Raw genomic sequence first — 22,252 nt, forward strand, 5'->3', positions numbered from 1 at the left:
AATGTGCGTAAACCGGGAAAAACCAAACAGGAAAGGCTTTGAGGGAGATAACCGGACAAAATTATACTAACAGCGACACATGCGTCGAAACACAAAGGAAAAGCCACAATCGCCTATCTTCAAGCTTAAATGAGTGACGACCTGGTGTCTTTTTCCACTCATCATGGTTAACTAGAAGTAAAAGTATGTAAAATAACTGTTTTTCCGACCAATAACTGATACGATCCTGCTTCTGATGGGGACTGATGTTAGTATAATTTTGTGCATCTTTAATTTAATTTACAAGCGCAATAACATCCTTATACAGCATCGGTAAACATGTCTCCTAAATATACTGCTGAAGAGACTAGTAGAGTTTGACCTTATCAATTGATGGATCAATACAGAGACCATAGCTAATTTGTGCTTCAGTTATTGCTGGTTCATTCTTTTGCGGATTTTGAATGCATTTGATTTTGTCTTAGGACATTTGTTACAATCCTAAAAGCTGGTTGGTGATCACAAATTGAATCAATCCAAGACGAAAAATAAATAAAAACGACAGAAAAATTAAGGAATTCTGATTATGTAACCATGGATTATCACAAAAAAAGTCTTATTTCAAAGACTTTCTAGATACCTCACCTAGCAGATATTAATTGACCAGTAAACAACATCAAAAAGCCAAAATTTAATCCACAAAAACTTCTATTACTAGACAATTTGCTGGTTTGGCACGCCACTTCCCCACTTGACGGTTCCCGACTAGAGGGAGTGGCTGGAAAGCGGCCACCTATGCCTGTCCTTTAAAAATTTCACCAGGTCTTGGCACAAAGGCGGTCCCTAGCACCTTAGACAGCAGTTGGCTAAAAAACACAAAAAATTAACGAAATTGAATAAGGACAGGCTGGAGAGGGACACAGATGCCGACCCGTTCTTATGTTCGCATCATGGCTACAATGAGCTTCCTGTCCAGTCAGAAGTCAAAAACAGTAGAGACTTCTGACTGTTTGCAGACAGACAGACGATGCACACAAACACTTAGCACAAAGAGTGTTGTACTGTATGTGACAGCCGCATTCATCACTTACAGTAAGCGTTAAATGCAGGCACTGGAACTATTTCCCAAGTTAATCCTTGGCCAATGAAGCTCACATTAATAAGATTACACAGTTCACTATTTACAAATGTACCTTGTTATTTAGGGCTGGGGAATCGATTAAAATAAATTGACTAAATAATCTCAGTTTTGAAATAAATAATTGGTGATTAATCGCAATTACCGTAAATTCCGGACTATAAGCCGCTACTTTTCCCCCAAACTTTCAACCCTGCGGCTTATTCAGTGATGCGGCCAATTTGTGTAATTTTTCTAACGGCCGCCAGCGACGCTCGAGTACAAAAGGTAAGATTTAGACCGGTGGAATATATGCGCCGAAGAAGACTGCAACTTCTTGGCTTGTGCATAAATTAAATTAGCGTAAACATACCCTCATCATGCAAAATGCAAAAAGAAAGGCACATCAAAAAATCCACCATCACCAACGGGTTCCGAAAAGCCGGTCTGCTGCGTGACGGAGAGGAGGGCACAGAATCAGGAGTGGATGAGAGTTCCAGCGACAGTGAGAGCGCGAGTGAGGCTGCGGGAGCGTGGGACGACGTCTATATGACTAAGTTTCTTTCCGACACTGAGGAAGACGACTTTGATGGCTTCAGTTCTAAGGAAGAAAATGAGGACGGTTTACCGTGATTTTTACAATTCCGGTATGTTTTTTAACAGACCCCTTTACTGTGTTGCGAGCCATATATATATATATATATATACATATATATATATATATATATATATATATATATATATATATATATATATATACTGGACTGTCTCAGAAAATTAGAATATTGTGATAAAGTTCTTTATTTTCTGTAAAGCAATTAAAAAAACAAAAATGTCATACATTCTGGATTCATTACACATCAACTGAACTATTTCAAGCCTTTTATTATTTGAATATTGCTGATTTTGGCTTACAGCTGAAAAAAACTCAAAAATCCTATCTCAAAATATTAGAATACTTCCTCAGACCAAGTAAAAAAATAATTTTATAACAGCAAAACTAAATCAAACATTTGAAAATGTCCATTGATGCACTCAGTACTTGGTTGGGAATCCTTTTGCACGGATTACTGCATCAATCCGGCGTGGCATGGAGGCAATCAGCCTGTGGCATTGCTGAGGTGTTATTGATGCCCAGGATGCTTCGATAGCGGCCTTCAGCTCATTTGCATTTGTAGGTCTGGTGTCTTTCATCTTCTTCTTAACTATACCCCACAAATTCTCGATGGGGTTCAGGTCAGGGGAATTAGCAGGCCAATGATGCCATGGTCAGTGCACCAGTTACTGGTGGTTTTGGCACTGTGGGCAGGTGCCAGATCATGCTGGAAAATGAAATCCTCATCTCCATAGAGCTTTTCAGCAGATGGAAGCATGTAGTGCTCTAAAATCTCTTGGTACACAGTTGCATTTACTCTCGACTTGATGAAACACAGTGGACCAACAGCAGCAGCTGACATGGCTCCCCAAACCATTGCTGACTGTGGGAACTTCACACTGGATTTCAAGCAACTTGGATTTTGCTCCTCTCCAGCCTTTCTCCAGACTCTGGCGCCTTGACTTCCAAATGAAATGCAAAACTTGCTTTCGTCTGAAAAGAGGACTTTGGACCACTCTGCAACTGTCCAGTGCTTCTTCTCCATAGCCCAAGTCAGACGCTTCTTCCGTTGTCTTGAGTTCAGAAGTGGCTTGACCATGGGAATACGGCTATTGTAGCCCATTTCCCGGACACGTCTGTGAACTGTGGCTTTTGATACCTGGACTCCAGCTTCAGCCCACTGTCTTTGAAGCTCCCCCAAATTCTGGAAGCAGCTCTTCTTCACAATTTTGTTAAGGCTGCGGTCATCTCTCTTGGTTGTGCAGCGTTTCCGGCCACATTTTTCCCTTCCAACAGACTTTTTGTGGATATGCTTTGAAACTGCACTCTGTGAACAGCCTGCTCTTTGAGAAATTTCTTTTTGTGTCTTACCCTCCTGATGGAGGGTATCAATGATGGTCCTCTGGACAGCAGTCAGATCAGCAGTCTTCCCCATACTTGTGATTTAGTTTACTGAACCAAGCTGAGTGTTTTTAAGGCTCAGGAAACCCTCGCAAGGTGTTTCGAGTTAATTAGATGATTCAGGTGATTAGTTGAATAGCCTACTTGTATACTTTTTCATGATATTCTAATATTTTGAGATAGGATTTTTGAGTTTTCTTAAGCTGTAAGCCAAATTCAGCAATATTCAAATAATAAAAGGCTTGAAATAGTTCAGTTGATGTGTAATGAATCCAGAATGTATGACATTTTTGTTTTTTTAATTGCATTACAGAAAATAAAAAACTTTATCACAATATTCTAATTTTCTGAGACAGTCCAGTATATATATATATATATATATATATATATATATATATATATATATATATATAAACACGCCATATCCGCTTATTTTTATGCGTGTCTTTATTTTTGTTTACGTCTACAACTATACAGCTTGGGTGAACATGTTCCCAAAAAGTTGTAGAGACTAGAGCTTAATTTTATCGATTAACAAATACTTGAATTGTGAGTAAGTCATAACTATGCAAATATATTATTGTGAGTAATATAACACTGACGTATAAATATTACAGGTGTGTATAATCACTACCATAAGCTACATGTAACAAACAACAGTGTGCACACCATCAGGAGGCACATTGGACCCTACCAAAAACTGTTGTTAACTGAACAGACAAAAACTTCAGTTGTGTGATCACGCTGCAAGATCATCAGGATTAGCCAGGATAATTCTTCAGAGCACCGATCAATGGGTCTGGTGGAGAGGAAGACCGAAAAACTGAGACGACAACATTGTTTAATGAACAGGTGCCATTTGCCACGACCCAAAACAGGACAGGAACCATCATTAGTGGAGAAAGCTGTCTAGAGTAGCGTCATCATTGGTTCCCCGACAACCCAGATGGCTAAGGGATCCGTGAACCTTGATCCTTTTATGGGTAGTTTTTGTTCATACGAAACATGGAGTCTTCAACATTCTTAACAAGTGAAAAATCTCCCCAAAAATAATGAAACAAGGGACTCATTGTCCACCCAACGTCCGTGTCCCGGAGAAAGCTCCAGGCACGCAAAGGCGGTGGACCGAGGGACATTCGGGGGTCAGCACGCAAAGCACGCCACAGTTTCCACTTACACAGCGAGCGGCTCAATGAACGTCGGCTATTAATACCGCGGGTATCGGGGATGCCATTCCTGGAAAACGCCCAGCCTTGGGAGAGCAAAGGCTATACATAGGGTACGTTTACATGCAGGAAATAGTTGGATTCAGATCGGAATTTGCGCAATCCAAACTAGAAGCGAAGATTTTCACTATATGCACTACCGTTCAAAAGTTTGCGGTCGCTAAGTAATGCCCATATTTTTTAAGGAAAAGCACTGTTTTTTTTCAGTGAAGGTAACATGAAAGTAATCAGAAATACATCCCATACATTGTTAATGTGGTAAATGAGTATTTTAGCTGCAAAAGACTGTTTTAAGGCAATATCTACACTGGAGTATAGAAGCCATTTTCCAGCAACCAGAACTCCAATGTCTTCTTATTGCGATAGAATGCAAATGAATAATTAGATAACTTTTGTAAATGTGTTAGCACAGCCGAAAACTGTTTACCTGGTTAGAGAAGCTATAAAACTGGCCTTCCTTTGAGCTAGTCAAACATCTGGAGAATCACAGTTGTGGATGTGATTAAACTTTCAGAATGGCCAGAAAAAGAGAACGTTAACATGAAACTTGACTGTCTTCTCTTTTTCTTAAAAATAGAAGCTATTCCATGCATGCAATTGCCAGAAACTGAAGATCTCCTACATTGGTGTGTACTACTCCTTTAAGAAAACGGCACAAACAGGCTCAAGCCAGAGTAGAGAGAAGTGGCAAGATGACAAGTGCATTAGAATATCTAGTTTAAGAAGGGTCCTCAGCTAGCAGCTTGGTTAAATACTTCCTTACCCATAAAACATTATCGACAGTGAAGCGTCAACTCCAAAATGCTAGACTTCAAGGCAGAATGGCAAAGAAAAAGGGTTATCTGAGTCTGGCCAACAGAAGTAAGGGATGGATACGGGCAAAAAAAACATTGAACATCTCATTTAATAAATAAAAGTGTGACTTTTTTATGGGAAACAGAAAACTGTATGGATGACCCCAACTACAGTGTATGTCTGGATAAAACTTAAAGGCAAAGAAATCGACACAGTATGAGTCGATAAGACAATCAATGCGTCACAAACGCAGATGAAAAACTCGGTAAAGAATAAATTGGATATGCCTATTAGGCAGGGGGGAACCTTTTTAACTCCAAGAGCCATAAAGAGAAATATTTAGATTTTCTTTATGAAATATAGACATACCATACATTTTAAGACCAATTTCAGCAAAACCGCCAAAGCCCCTGTCCAGAAAATTGTGAATTTTTTTTTGTGCATTTTATGTCACTGTGTGAAGTTAGATGTCTCGATATAACTTATGAAATAATAATAATAACAGCCTGTGACTCAGTTTTGGGGGCGGCAGTAGCTCAGGAGGTAGAGCGCTCGTCTTGGGATCAAGGGATCTCAGTTCGAATCCCGGCTTGTCCGTGTTACATGTCGAAGTGTCCTTGGGTTAGACACTGAACCCCTAATATCCCCAATAAGCAGGTTAGCGTCTTACATGGCTGCAATACAAGGCCGCTATTGGGAAATGTGAAGCACACTGTAAAGCGCTTTGGGAAGTCATTGACTTGAAAAGCGCTATATAAATGCAGATCATTTCATTTCATATAAATAAATATACCACTTTAAACTTATCTCTTTCCCACAGTTGCTTAAGATCAATGAGGCACATTTTGACAATAATTTTTTTGAATAATTGTTTCAGAACAAGGTTTAAGTAGTTCTTTTGTAAAAATGTCACGCACAAAATACTGAAAACAAAAAGTTTCAGAATGTATTTCCATTCCGCACAGTGGGCACATGCTTGAAAGAAGGAATAGTGCTGTATGTGCAGAGATCCTCCCACCCCTACCGCTCACTCAATCAAAATGCTCTGTGTGCTTTAGTGGCATTTTGGGGTGTTTACAGTTTATTCTGTGGGTTTTCATCATACAGTGTCTCAACCATGAACATACTTTGTTTAATGAGCTTCCATATAGAAGATTCCTTAGCGATGTACAGCCAAATGGGGGATATGTACCCGACCGACTCAGTCTTGTTACCAGGACTACATCGGCTGTGCAAACACTAATCCCGGTTTAGAGCATACCAGAATTGGAATGACACAGAGGAAATTTGATTGAATACAATTTTAGCTCCGAGCCATATTTTATTATACGTTTCTGACCCCTGCCATAAGACATCAGATAAATTAGTTTAAGTGAACAAGCATTATGCTAGTGAAATAAGTAACTGAACCGGGACTATTGGCATTACGAATCAGAGCCTATTGTGATTATATTCAGAATTGAATCCAACTAATCCCTGCACGAAAAAATTCCGATACATGACACATACTTGCCGGTTCCAGGCACAGTACAGATCACAGACCAGGCTCCAGTTGTTGTTCAGCATACAGTCCATAACATTCATGTGGGACATCTTGCCGGTCTCAGCTCCAAGTCACAAAAGACTCCGTGACAGTACCCCCCGAGCCACGCCGACAGACGGGCAGGGGCCTGGTGGCAAAGGCGGCATCTCCGAGGCACCTTGCCAGCTTTGCCGAGACGTACATCAATTAGAGAATGTTAATGATTCAATAGCAACTCTCCCGGGTGAAAAAAACGATGCTGGTTTTCCTCCTGGGACATGGAAGAAACATCGCCATGGTGACAGAAACCTCCTCACACTTTTCTCCGCAGTCCTGTCGCAACGACTCGCTCTCCGATGAGTGTGGCCGCAATGCAGGACTACATCAGGGAAGGACTTTTAACCTCATCTCTCCCAAATTCTCACAAGAGTTTGTCCTCAAATGGATCTCACTAACTCAAATGGAATAATAAAGTAAACTCCTTACTTCTGATCATTCAGTATATTTTGAGTCATAACATCAAAACTTCATAAAGCGAGGTCACCATACAGTGTTTCCCAAAGATTTTTGGAAGAGCCTGGTGGTTAGACAGTTAAGGGGGTCAAGGGCATGCCCCCTGGAAGTACATTTGGTAAGTAGTAAATTTGGTATGTTTTGAATTCAAACGCATCAATCTGGTGCATTTGTAGAGCAAAATCAAGAAGCTGATGTGTGCCCTTGTAACTATTGTATCATAAATACACTAGTTATGAAAGGGAATGACACAGCAAACAAGACACACCCACAAAGCATGGTAAACGACACTGTAGTTAATTGCAAAAAATAATGTTTGTGTTGATCCGAAACTGATACTGTCTATCTTAAGGTATCGTGTCGGCAAATAAAGAGACCAAATCACCACAAATTTAATTAAATGTAATACTTGTATTGGTGATATGGTCAATTACAGTATCAAATATCAATACCGCTGCTTTTATGATTGCTCCGATGACAGGATGCCAGCTCTTCTTCGATGGGTTACAGGGGGTAATTACTTCTCTTATTATGATTGCAATTTTCCTCGTTAAGTGATAATGAAATGAATTTATTTATTTTTTTTCAATTACAAAAATTGTTGTGTACACCATGTACACAATTTGAAATGATCAAAAGAACATGGGGAAATATTGGGGAAATACTTTGACGTATATGTTATTGTAACAAGCAACATATAAGTGATGGCAATACTGCTCTTTTTAGAGAACCAGCTCTTTCAGTTCTGCTCATTACAGAGAGCTGGCCATTCTTGCTCCTAAGCGGCTCTTCAGAGTTTTTTTGTTGTTGCTTTAACTGATATATTACCAATAATAATGTAACATTATGTATAAAATGAATGAATTAAAAAGTAATTTATACTACTATTTAATACTAACCTTATTTTTTGCTCTACAGTGAACATTTAACCAAAACAAACTTTGGAGATTTTGGCAGGGGAGTAATTAGAACCTGACGGCCCGGAATGTAGTTCCAAGAGATAACCTAAGTCATCTCTATTGGTAAAGTAGTCTTTGGAAAGATATATCAGTATTAACGTACGCCTTCAATGACCATTAACTACTAAGAAATACAGTTTAGAGTCACTCAGACAATTTTTGTTTTTATGTACACCAACATCAAGTGGCTTCCTCGCAGCGGGATTTCAACAGATTCTCCCGGAAACTAATTTCAAGACTAACAAGGACCAGTAAACACTGGTCTGGGACTGTTTACGTTCTCGTTAGCTCCCTTTGAGGTGCTATGACACCCAGATGGTTGCGATTGAGGCAACCTCAGGAAATGTTGGCGTAAACTGCTGCCGCCACTAAGGCATTTTAATAGATTTTTAAAACTCAAGATGTAAAAATACCATCCGGCCTTATTTTATGGTGGAACCTAACATCGGTTCTAATGAATCACGGTACAGTAGACCCTCATGATACAGTGACTCCGCCTTAAGACATTTCAACTTAAGAGTGAGGAATAAAATGTTATTTTACAGCATTTTCCCGCCTATACAACATCAACAACTACTTATTTTGCAAAAAACTAATAAAATTCAAACTTTGCAGTGTTCATGGGTATGACGAATTACAGTATGTCTGCTATTTAACGTCATATCAAAACCTGGCCTGCTATCGGTTTGCGTCATGGCATCATGAAAATGCTGATATGCTTTTGGCTGAACTACCACAATGCCTTGCTCTCATTTGCTTCGTAAAGAATTTGCACAGCTATACTAGGGGCCCAAGGCTCGCAGTGATGAAAACATGATAGCCACGGAAATTAATATACATATATAAATAAATAAATAAATAAATAAATTTAAAAAAAAAAAAAAAAATATATATATATATATATATATATATATATATATAATCTGTGCAGCCCTTTGAGACTCTGTGATTAAGGGCTATACAAACAAACATGACTTGACTTGACTTGATTTAATAATACTCCTCGAAGTACAAAATGTCCCAAAACCTACTCAGGTAACAGAGTAAATATAACTCTTTATTACCCACCTATGGCTCTTGTTTGAGGTGTAAGAGTTTGCATGATTAAAAGAGCAGACAAGAGTCGCCTGGGGCCCCCACAGCCCTTTAAACAAATGTTGGGATTGGACGTCATTCGGCTCACCAAAACGCTTTTCAAACAATCAATCAAGCGTTAGCGAGTTTCCTAACCGTCGATGTCGGGATTTCGGTTAAAACGTGGGTCAGCTCAACTCATGCTAGTTCCAGATAACGGCTAAACAGTTTTTCCTGGGGCAATCGGAAGAGCTTATCTGAGAATGACAGGAGGAGCCACTATTTCCGTTGTCCAGCAATTACAGTTAAGCGCAAATATAGCTTTTTGGGAGTGGGCTATGATTCATGAAACTGATGTTATGAGCATTATAAACCATGATGGACTTAAAACAAAATAAAAAATTAAAATACCATTTTTTAGATTCCTTTCTTGCCTGCATTTAGCGTTTTTTTAAACACAACTGTAAGCTGCATTTTAATAAAGCATCTCTTTACTCTCTAGTAGAGGTTGTCTCTAGTTATCGACACCAATATTTGGGAATTTGATGGCTAACAGTTCCTGCATTCTTATTTCTTCAACGGGCCAAATAAATACATTTGAAACTGGGCTACTTAGGCTCCAATGCAGCCGAGCCTCGCTTTCCTCCTAATAATGGGATTATAAAAAGTATGTTTGCGTGTTTGTGAGTAAAATATAGATTTTAAAAAAGTGTAGTTAACTTTTAGAGAGCCACATTCAGGTGGAGACTGAGCTCTTCTCATTTGCCTTAGTCACTAGCATCACTTCAGCAGTTGATGCTAACTAATTTAACAGCTAATGCTAGTGTCACAAACACTAACTACTAATGCTAATATTGAAGTGGCTGATAGACGGTAGAGCTAGTTTCTTTGCAAAAATGACTTAATTTTAACTATGAGTTCTGATTTTGAAAATCCACTTTGAGAATAAATCCCTGTTCAGAAATGTTCTAAAATCGCTTTCCTTATTTTATTCATTTTTAGCAAATATTGAAATGTGTCTGAAACTTGCTAATTAGTCACATTATTATGGGAGAAGAATCATGATCTTAGGAGGTAAAGCGCTCGTCTTGGGATCAAGACGTCGCAGGTTCAATCCCCAGCTCTTCTGAGTTATATGTCAGAGTGTCCTTGGGCAAAACACTGAATCCCTAATGCCCCCGATGAGCAGGTAGTTGCCTTGTGTGGCTGACGCTGCTATCGGTTAGTTACTGTGTGCAAAAGGGAAAGTGTGAAGCACATTGTAAAGCATTTTGGGAGGTCTTCATTGAATTGAAAAGCGCTATAGAAAATGCAGAACATTCATTTATTTATTCATTTTAGCCACAGAAGCAAATACAGGATTCTTACAACTTTTCGTACAACCATGCAGATTTCAATTACATAAATAAAAATAATTTCCTGGAAATTAGATATATTTCCTAAAATGTCATATTTGTTCTTTTTGTAAAACTATTTTAATCCATTGAAACTCTAACTTAGTTCAAGTCCTACAATGGTTGTTTGTTATTCAAAAAAAAAAAAAAAAAACAATTGCTGCAGGGCATAGCTCAAGTGACTCAGCTCAACACTCTTGCATGCACCAATCACCATGAAGGACTTCAGAGGTCATGAACTCGCTCAATGAAAGAGCCCAGCCCCCCAACACACACTCGATATAATCCAATCAAATGTGAATTATGGATCTCGTGTCTCTATGAGAATGGACATGCCAGTCCGTCCGACACAACCATAACAGCTTCAGATTCATCTTCTGCAATCATCCGACTTAGATGGACCGACGTGAATTTTTCAGGGCTGATATATATACAGATTATTCGTTGTAAGAGGAGGCTGATAACAGATATTTGGAGCTGATATTCATTTGCAGTAAAAGCTTACCAATAGAGTAAGAAATGTTTTAATAATGCAAAAAGAAACAAATAATATTTGTTATGGATTTAAATTAAAACTTGAACACCTCTCTTAAACGTTTAACAGTAAATGAATTAGAATTTCAACACAACTAACATGACTAATCTTTCAATTAAACCAAAAACAGTGCAGCAAATAAAACTAGGCTTAGCAGCAACTCGTATTAAAGTACATAAAAACTTAAATAGCTCCCTGAAACTTTTTGCAGGAAAAAAATACAAATGTCAAGACAACCAACATGACTTAAATGAAATTAAAACAAAAACTGCACTGAAATTTCAACAGAGAGAGAGAGAGAGAGAGAGAGAAAGAGAGAGAGAGAGGTTTGGCTGCACCTGAGCCTAAAAAATAAGCCAAATGAATAAAGAGATAGCGAGACCGAGGGACAGAGAGAGACAGAGAGAAAGAGAAAGACAGAGAGGTTTGTCTGCATCTGAGCCTCAATATTGAGCCCGTTGAAAAAAGAAAAAGAGAGAGACAGAGAGAGAGAGAGAGATAGAGAGAGGTTTGGCAGCATCTGAGCCTAAATAATCAGCCCATTGAATAAATAAAAATGCCTATACCGACACCGGTCAAATTCCCAAATATTGGTGACGATAATCGGCCCAACCGATAATTGGCCATCCTCTAAATAAGACAGATGCATGTTACTCACTCATCTGTTTATGCAGGGAGCTGCAAAGCGCACACTGACATAGCGGGTTCGACTATTTGCCGATGGCAGCAGCTTATGTAAGACACTCTTGACAACAAACACACACGTGGCTAAATGTCATACTCAGAACAAAAAGATCATGCAGCCCGCCTGGGGCAAAGTTAAAGGGTAGTCTATGAAAGGATTGGAGGCAGGATGAGAATGACTCCTGCCTTGGGTAACCAGGATCAGTGTTATTATCCTCTTTGGGTTGCAAAATTGGAAAGGTCCACTTCAGTTTTAAGGGTTATTTGAATCTATGTTTTGAGGATCGCATCATGACAGACATTCCAACTAAGGAACTTGCTTTAGTTTCCTGTTTTATCATTACATTTTGCAGCCACGCCTTACCGAAAGATGACACAAGTTACAATCACATTGGTTCGACTGAAGCTTAAAAGATATATTTGGGGGATTCGGGCAAATTTTAGAGAGGGCCATGCTTTGGTCCAAAATGGACGGCTCACGCATTTTTCATACATGAATTCTGGATCTTTTTTAATGAATTTCCTCATTATTATGAGGTAAATGAAAACACATGTTATTATATCCTCTCATTTGTATTATTGTAATACTCACCAGAGTCCCCTATAAAGGCATCACAAGTTATTGTTTTTTATCAATGGAGGAATAAAGCCAGAGACCCCTCTCGGGCAAACACAATAATACTTGTTGTATTATTGTAATTCCCTACTCTCTGGACAATCCTAAAAGAATGTTGCAAGCTTTTGGTTGTTATCATCTGAAAAAAAAAAAGCTAGATTCGGGGCATTTCTCAGCAAATATGGAGAAGATTGTGATGTTTTCGTCTCCTCTCATTTGGATTAATGTTTTTCAGTGCTGTCTGGATCCCCCCAAAAATAATTTATCGGAAACTTGCAGCTTTTGCAAAACTATACAGCCACTTTTGTCCTCATTTATGGAACAGTTTGCCAGAGGACATCAGGTCTACGGGACTTCTTGATATTTTTAAGAGGAGGCTCAATACACACTTTTTAAGTATGTTTAATTAATCTTTATTTAGTTTGATTATTTTTACTTTTCACTTTAGTACATTTTACTACCTATTTGCTCTTATGTTAATCCATGTTCCTCCAATTTCTGTAGAATGACATAAAAAAGTGCAAAATAGCCCCCCCAAAATGTTTTTCGCACCAAATATATTGACAACATATCAAACTGCTTTAATGCTGAGATTTACACCCCTAACCCGTACATTCTGCTATTCAATATGAGGAAACGGCAATAGGAGCGCCAAGGACAAGCAAAATCCCGGTCGCGTGCCGAACATCCGTCATGATGGGCTAAATATAGCCCCATCAAAATGAACGAAGGGAATAAAAGCAGGCGTGAACAAGGTTATCAGGCCGGCTGAGCTAAAATTGGACTCAAATTGCATCAAAAAATGCTGCAGAGAAAGGAAAAGAACACGTGATACGAGGTGAGGCAAGTCCCCTTCGTTGCCTGGCAACCATTTTTTATGTGCTGCATTTCGGGAAGAGGGCCAAGCGGGAAATTTTTCTTTACCTTTCCGTAGTGCAGTGGTTAACACATTCACCTTACACGCAAGAGGTCCATGGTTCGAGACCGGGTGGAAACATACAGTATGTTGGCCTGGAGAGGGATGGGTGCCACCATGCTTGTACTTGCCAAAGACACACCACAAGAAATGGTGCCCCTACAACCCTAGTGGTCAAGGGATCCAACCAACCAACCATCCATCTGCCACGATTTGTAAATAATAATCCATTGAGTGGTGTTAAGCGGGGTGCCGGGTGAGAGAGTCCTAAAACAGACATGGCGACGGGGGGGTAAGGGGCTTTTAGTGAGCAGTTTTTTTAAACGGTTTTGGTGTGTGGTATGGGGGGGAAGAGTAAACGCCCCTTCCTCATTAATGAAAAGGGATAGGAAAAGGACGAAGGGGCGCTTCATCTCACATGTGTCATTAAGGAAGGGGCAGGGCCTGGAAGAGGAGGCAGGGCTTGCAGTCAACCTTGAAAATGTGTGCGAGTCGGCGTAAACAACAAGACGATGTCACAACTTTGAAGGGGGGGTGATGTAGAGTCCGAAATTAAACAGCGACAGCGTCTATTGCAAATTTGCCGACAACGTGTAGCTACCAAGACAATACGAAAATTCAATTCCATCACTTAAAACAATATTACCCGCTAGAGTATGAATTAAAACAATTCAACCTCAAACGAGTACTAGCAGGCCAAGAACCGGGCCATCAAGTGTTGAGCCCAAACAGCAAAAACGCTCAATACAGCGTTTTCCAGCAGTGTGCCATTTCCATTTGTCTATTTATTTTGTTAACATTGTAAGATGCTTTAGGACTTTTTGCACACAAAAGCTTTGACATATTCATTGCTGAGTGTAAATTAAAATGTGTGTATTTATGGTTATTTAATTTTGGGGGATTGTAGGTCTACCTTAGGTTATGTGCAATGTTCTGCATGTTGATTAACTCCTTTCGTGAACTTAATTTTGTTTAATGTTTGCTATAGTTGTGAAATGCTGTGTAGTAGTTTGTCACCTTGCGTCATTTTTCTGATATTAAAGATTGGTTAAAGCATAACCTGGTTTAGTCAACTTTCACTCAGGGTCAGGGCCAAAATTAAACCACAAATTTGAAAGAAAAAAAAGATGTGATGATTATCGTGATGATTATCAATATTGTCCGATCGGAAATTTTATATTGTGGTAACAATTTGTCTCATATCGCCCAGGCCTACTCACATGTATGTTTTAATCATTAATCAAGTACTATAAACGTATTACAAAAGCAGGACATATACGTAAAACTCTCATCTAGCGACACAAAGAATAGGAAAACAAGTTTTTACCCTGTCTACAAACACTTAAAATGTACATAAGCCAAAGTGTTTTTCTTCTTCGCAAATGTGTTTGATCTGTCTAAGATGCTTCAAATGCATGTAAAATACTTCTCAGAAAGGGATTTAGTAGTATAAGCATGCCCTCTGGGTTAACAGTGATGTCTTGTGATGTTCTCGTCTGTTGTCAAGATCGAAAGAGTTTATGTCAATCATGTTATAATTTTTTTAGGATAGTTGAGTGACACTGAAGGAGGCAAGCTACGTTTACATGGAGCAGCTCACAAAGGAGCACTATGGGCGAGTCATAGCCTGCAGCAGAGTGGCTAAAATGGGTGGCTAGAGAAAGAAACTGTGGAAAAAGTGGAAGACGAGCACCAGATGAATCATAGAACTCTGCACCAGTCACATTAACGTTGCGCAATAGCCTGCAGCCAAAGGGCTAACATGCGTGTGTACAGAAGGACACAGAGGGGAAAAAATGGAAGATGGCTAAATCACAGAACTTGGAAAAACTTGCGTGATCGTCTGCGCAAGTGAGGCTAATGGAAAAAGCAGGAGTGGCTAAAACAATAGAGGCTGGCGGTGAGACATATCAAACAGCGAAGTGGCTAACAAGAGTGGTGGGATAAGGAAACAGTGGAAAAAGTGGAAGATGACTGAATTACAAAACATAGCAATATTCACTGCGGAAGGTGAATAACACTGGAGGACGAAGCGGGGGCAGCTAATAATAGCAGCCAGTGGCAAGCCACAGCTTGTAGCCAAGTGGCTAACATGAGAGGCTAGAAAAGGAAACAGTGGGAAAAAAGCACCAGATGCCTGAAACACAGAACTCAGCGAAGTTTCCTGTAAAAGGCGAGTGACAGCTAACAAAAGCGGATAGTAACAGGCCTAAACCTGCAGCCGAGTGGCTAATATGAGTGTCTAGAGAATGAAACAGCGGAAAATGTTGATATTTCACAAGATAAGAACGGAAAAGTAGTCAGCATTCAGACCCAGAACCACAAAACTGCCAGGCAGATGCGCTACCGGTTGCAAAACTTGATTTTAATCATGTCACAAGTTGAAGGGGGTGGGGCTTTCTGAGATCGCATTTTAAGGCCATATCACCCAGGCCTACTAAGAGGATTACCCCCTACTCTGCACACACACACGCTGCCATTTTCTGACGATAATCCAAAACATGGCAGCACCACTGGCCCGCTACCACACACGCGGCGATGATGTTAGCCGTGACGCAAGCATTCCACCCTTCCATAAAAAGAAAGATTCGTCGACGAAGCATAAACGTCTCTTTGTGCTGCACTTTTTTTGGTCTTAAACAGTTGTCATGGAAAGGGGAAGAAATGGGGGGAGCAGGGGGTTGAACCCGGTCAACCCGGACACAGGAGCCGCATCTCGCCCGGAATGAGAATGCCGGGATTGTGTTCCGATGGGGCGGGAATAAATGTGATGGCGTTCACGTGGAAGACACTTAAAAGCAGGGTTCATACACCTATTTCATGGTCAAATTCAAGCTCTTCTAAAGCATGGGTCAACAACCTTTTTCAAGCTACTTTTTGTTAACTAAATAGCGCAGAGGGGATTCAGTTTGATATGGATTTCTAAAATAGCAACTTAGCTAGATGGCTTGCTAATTACCTAAAAAGGTAGTTTGATAGTTAGCTAGAAAGGTAAACAGGTAAAAAAAACAAAAGGGAGATAGCTAGCTAAAAGTGTAGAAAGCCATCTAAATAGTCGGATAGAAAGCTAAAAACAAAGCGAGATAGCTAAATAGAAAACAGCCCAAAATGTTGCTTGATAACTAGCAAAAAGGGTAATATTTTAGCTAGATAGCATGCAAATGAATGCTAGATAGATACAGTAGCTTGCAAAATAGCTAAAGATGTAGCTTGATAGTTAGGATGGTCAACAGGTGAAAAAAAAATAACAGGAAGCTAGAGACCTATATGAAAAAGTAAAAAGCCAGTAAAAAGCTAAAAACATAGCTAGATTAGTTAGCTAGTTAGAAAGGAGCCCAAAATTTAGCTTAATAGCTAACAAAAAGGTGAAATGTTGAATAGATAACATGCAAAAAATGTAAAAGTAAGCTAGATAGTTTGCTAAATAGCTAAAAGGGTAGAGAGATTTGTAGCTCCAAGGCTAAAAAGGTAGGCAGATAACAAGCTGAAAACCTGCACGTTTTTTGTTCATTTGCTTTAAAAACCCCATAAATTAGAATTTAGTTTTTTGTATTTCCAGTAGAATCAATCAATAAAAAGACGAATAAATACATTTGGGTAAAAATAACAGTAGCATGTAGCTTACATGATCAGTTGCAGAAGTCAAGTCAAGTGATGTTTATTCAGGGTTCCTACAGCTTTACTCAAGTTAAATTCAATACTTTGTATTGTCTTTTGAAATCAAAATTAAGGTCATGTCCACAGAGAACACAATTGACACAAATTCAACAAAACAACACATTGTCCTTAGTACACGTTACCGGGCACAGATTTTAGCCATGGCGAAAAACATTCATCAATCAGCCACTTTTCATTAAATGGACACTTTCCCATGGTCCAAATTTAAATGTCTCAGCCCGAAGTTGCAATTTGTATGTATTGTGGGTAGACATAAGCCATGTGTTTGCTATGAAAGGCCCGAGTGAAACCACACCACCGGTTTGATAGTTCCGTTATTGTTGCCATGAGTGTAAATCGGTGAATTATTAAAAAAACACAATGCATATATTGATAAATCTTTTTAGTTCAAATTTTTAAGACTTTCAAAAATTGGATTCAAAACGTTTAAATGCCAATTGAGGCCTTATTCTTTAAACAATGCCTTTCAAGACTTTTCAATGAATCCGCGGAAACTATGTTATTTGTGACGCCCTTAATCACAAGACGTCTCAAAAAGCGCTGTACCGACTAGAAACTACTATAACACTATTAATATTAAACTTTAAACTTTTGTAAGGACACCTCCAATGACTCACCCTACCTTTAACTTTTGTGAAAAGGTATTGCTCACATCCGCAAAAGAAACATGTTTCAATAAGGTAAAAGTAAGTAAAACATATCCATAGACTAACTTCGTTTTTTAAAACATTATATACTGAAATATATGGACTTAAGTTATGACGCAGAAATTTTAGCTTTAGGTAATAATACATCTGATTACCAAACAATTTCACACAAACTTCAAAGAGGGTCGCATTTGGCAAACAGATATAACCACTGCACATTAAATTCTACATTGTAGTTATGGATAACTTCTGTTATAACCTAATACAGTTACAGTGCAATACAGTACAAGCAAATTATAAAAATAACTAAAAATAATGGATCTTTAGCCCAATTGTATACAGTATTATAGTTTTTCTCCCAAACAGCATCAACTTACTGTGACACTCAGATCCTTACGCAAGATCTTCTCAAGACAATTTATCACTGGGAAATGCTAGCTTAATTTTCTGCCTGGCCCATAAAAAATTTAAGCCCCCCCAAAAAAAAAAAACTAACAGAGAAAATGCACTTCTCTTTTGAAATCAAAAACCACATCGAAATTGCAATACAGGTCTGAAAAATCACAATTGGGTTTTCTTTTGCAAAATCGTGCAGCCCTACTACGACGCCATACAAACCAATAAAAACTGCTGTTAACCACAAGGGAAGAAGAAATACAATGTCAAAGCAAAACCAGCACAGAGCAGTGTCGGCTCTGTGTATTCAATGTATTGGCACCCATACAAACCCCGTAAAAGAAAAGGATGACTACCTTGCACGCCGCATCTCGGAGTTGATGCTCCTCGCTCCCCAGCGTCGCCATCATCTCAAAATCAACCCTTGGGGGGCGGCATGGAGCTCGGGAGGGGGGGAAATAAAAACGGAAAACTGAAAAAAGAAAAATTTAATCCACACCTTCCTCCTTCATGTCCGGTAGAGGTGGAAATCTGCGACAGAGGTGACATTGTATTGGTTTCAGTAGTTAAAATTCTTGTGAAATACAGTAGACCCCCGGGATACGGCAACCCCGCCTTATGACGTTTTCACTTAATGGTGTTGAACAGGAGGGGTTTTTTTGGCCTCTCTTTGCGGTAGTTTCCCCACTAGACAACGTCAACAACAATTTATTTTGTGCGCCCAAATAATAAAATGTTAACTTTTCAGTGTTCGAGTCATGTTACATCTTCTATTGGCCAACGTCATATCAAAATCCGGGCTGCTGTTGGTTTTTGTGATGGGATCATAAAAATGCTGATTTGCCATTGGCCAAACTCCCAAAATGACTCCTTCTCTCGTTGTTCTGTTCAGAAGCTCATGTGGTTCTTAAAGAAATTGCACGACGGCTATACTGTGTGTTTTATACTGTGTTATTTGTTACAGGTCCCAAAGCTTGCTATGATGCCAAAGGAGAAGTAAAAACATGATAACTAAGGAAACGAAGCTGGCAATTATCAAGAAACATGAGGAAGGCATGCAAATAGCTACCTTAGCTTGATTGCCTGGTTGAAACCAATCAGCAAGCAGGACTTATATTAAAAATGAGGAGGCAGTTCAAGCAAGAAAATCCCAGGGCATGATAATCCTTGCAAAGGGACGTTTTAAAATTCTTTATCCACCCTTTACTCCACTGTACATCTCTAAAATGCTAGTTAGCCGTTGGATGTCATCATATAAAAAGCTTATCTGCTATCGGTATACATCATGGAATCATAAAAATGCAGATATCCTATCACCTAAACAACCTTCCATGACACCTTCCTCCTAATTTTGTTCAGAATCTTTGTAACACCCTTGAATTTCTATATCTTTGTCCCACAGCTTAGAGTGATGCTAAAGAGGGAAAGAAAAACATGATAACCATGGAAACAAAGCTTATGATAATGAAGAAATTGAGACTACAGTAATTCCTCGTTCATTGCAGGGGTTTGTGGTGATGACTGTTACGTCCATTGCTTTTGAAACATACTGTATTAAAGGAAGTTTGTCCAGTAAAAAGACGTTGCATTTCCTATATTTTTGTATCTACATTCAAATTATTTATGTATTTATTATGACTGTTTGAACTTTGTTTTAAGTTTTTATTTTATGGATTTGTTGTTGTTTTTTGACATATACATTAGTTAATCAACGAATGTACTGTACATTATGTTTTCATACAGCACTTTGAGTTGCAACTCATTGTCTGAATAGTGCTATACGAATACATAGGCGACATAGGCTCATGATAGGCGAAATCCGAAGTAGAGCCCTTATTTTTTTTTACACTTATTATAAAATAAAATAATCTCTTAAATATTGAAACCAAAGTTAGAGGACATATGCCAAGGTCTTGACAATCCTTGCAAGTGGAAGTTTTTTTTTAAAAAAAGTTTAATTTAAAAAAGTCTTTTAAAATGGCTGTCTACTCCTCCCTCTGCATCCACTTGCTATTCCACCTGACCAGCTCGATTCAAGTTCCACCAAAGGTAAATACAATTTCATTTTTCTTTTACATGTGTATTTATTCATATTGTGTTTTAATCATATACTTGTACTTACTATAAACGATTTCCCTATTTTTTTCTAGTGTAAAATTAGCTTAAGAGCATTGAGCAGTGATGTCCAAAGTCTGGCCCAGGGACGGTGCGGGCGCCAGTTGCGGCCGTGATCACTTTTCAAAAGGCATTGCTAGACAACACATGGTGACTACAAAAAGCTTACTGGAAACGATCACTGTGAAAAGGTAAAGCAACTGGAAGCTGTTTTAATGGCACAGCAGCGCTTTTATAGCCTTTGAGTCAAAATGAAAATGGTACAAAGGCGAGCTACAAGGTTAAGGCGCTTATCGCCGAGCACTGCAAACCTTTTTACATAAGTTGAATTGTTATAGACTTTTCCTTATTATTATTATATATATATATATATATATATTTTTTATTTTATTTTATTTATTTTTTTTCAATTTTACTACCCACACATTACAACGGATTCATGTTGTATCCCGGGACTTCAATGTATTGGCAAATATTTATTGACGTGAACAAACTTGCATGCTGCAGTTGATGGCGTCATGTGCTGTGACGTCAGATGTCATTCCGTGAGTATTATTTACGTCACTGTTAACCTTGCCCTGTTTTGCTTTGAAGTGATGAAAATATGTTTGTCATTATTCAACATGTTTTAAAATTACATTTTTATCCACTTGTCGTGTAAATGTCAAACAAAAATCTAATATTAAAACCAAAAAAAAAAAACAATGTGTTTTGCCAATTTTCAAACACGTCAAAAGTAGCAAGTAAACAAATAAAAAAGATGTTAGTTACCTCTTTTTGATCCACAAAACGACTGATTTTTGGTCCATATTCAGCTCGCCAAGGGCAGGAGTCAGCGAGGAGCTCTGCCCGCCAGTCGAGCTCCTCGGGCGGCTGAAGCCCGCTGGAGCCCTCGGGGGGAGAAAACCAAAAAGCGGCGGGAAGAAACGCCCCTTGGTGGCCGCTCCTTCCTCACGACGAGCCGGCCAGAAGGACAACCCTGCTGTTCGTTCATATCCGAACCATGAAAGAATAGTAAAATGACAAAAAAATAAGAAGAAAAATGGAGAGAAAGAATATATTCCAACAATGTCCCTGCTTGACGGTGCGACCATCTGTGCGGAGATGGAGGACGCTGGTGGATTGAGGGATCCCGCCTTTGAGCCCGCCTCATCGTTGATATTGACCAATTGAGGGGGCGCTTTAGATTTGTAAGCTTTACGAAGGACCAATAAGAGGGTGTGTTACGTAACAGTTGCTATAAAGAGCAGAAGATGCCACAACAAGGTTGACCCATAGCAACGTACGCGTCTCTGGACAATGCATGTATTTTGTTTTTAACCTTTTTTTCAGCAAATTCGGAATCTTATGATTCCAATTAAAAACAATATATGTGATGATTAATCCACATATATATATACATTCAGATTCAGATTCAAATTCAGATCTACTTTATTGTCATTCTAGTACACGTGTATACAGAACGAAATGTCGATACATCTGACCCGCACAGTTTCCTCGAATGTACAGATATAAGTAAAAGTTGTATTGTATTATGGCTACGTATAGTATTTTACCATAGTGCCGATAGTGCAAGAGGAGTAGCTAACCAGATGTGCAAAATGGGCATTCAGGTTAACAAGTCAGGTAAACAGTAACATTAACACTGTAACAATAACGCTGTAAGTACAATAGTGCAGAGAGCAAATGTGCAAGGAGTGGCAAGCTATAAAGAACTGCCAGTAGTGCAAAAAGTCAGATTAGCAGCCGTTAATATATATATATATATATATATATATATATATATATATATATATATATATATATATATATATATATATATATATATATATATATATATATATATATATATATATATATATATATATATATATATATATATATATTTATATTTATTTATTTTATACTCTTGGCAGAACCAGTCTGGTTATAACGTTCAAAGACATCCGTACCTGCCAGCACTACCGCTTTACGCGTTATACAGGGCAGCCAAGCCAAAAAAAGTGTTTACACAGCACTGTTTCCAGTATTTGAAGGGTTGAGTTTCACGATTAGCTTGTTTTTAATGTATAGTTTATTCTTTTTAATTT

General features: G+C 38.7%; 1 protein-coding gene across 3 annotated transcripts in view; it reads right to left on the bottom strand.

The window, feature by feature from the left end:
- arhgap21a (Rho GTPase activating protein 21a) overlaps nt 1-21,271 on the bottom strand; it is a 97,310-nt gene extending 76,039 nt beyond the window's left edge. Inside the window, exons 1-2 of one of the 3 annotated variants that reach the window (XM_088321902.1) lie at nt 20,934-21,271; nt 18,404-18,519 (exon numbers count right to left, since the gene is read on the bottom strand). In XM_088321902.1, coding sequence (XP_088178028.1) covers nt 18,404-18,457 — 54 coding nt within the window. In that variant the 5' untranslated portion in view covers nt 18,458-18,519; nt 20,934-21,271. Of the gene's footprint in view, nt 1-6,622; nt 7,346-18,403; nt 18,579-20,933 lie in introns of those variants that run through there. The other 2 variants (XM_088321901.1, XM_088321900.1) reach the window with 2 other exon arrangements.
- Nucleotides 21,272-22,252: the final 981 nt, after the last annotated feature.

The sequence above is a fragment of the Urocampus carinirostris genome, chromosome 18, assembly GCF_059441175.1.
Source record: "Urocampus carinirostris isolate Australia breed hairy pipefish chromosome 18, RoL_Ucar_1.0, whole genome shotgun sequence".
Classification (NCBI taxonomy): domain Eukaryota; kingdom Metazoa; phylum Chordata; class Actinopteri; order Syngnathiformes; family Syngnathidae; genus Urocampus; species Urocampus carinirostris.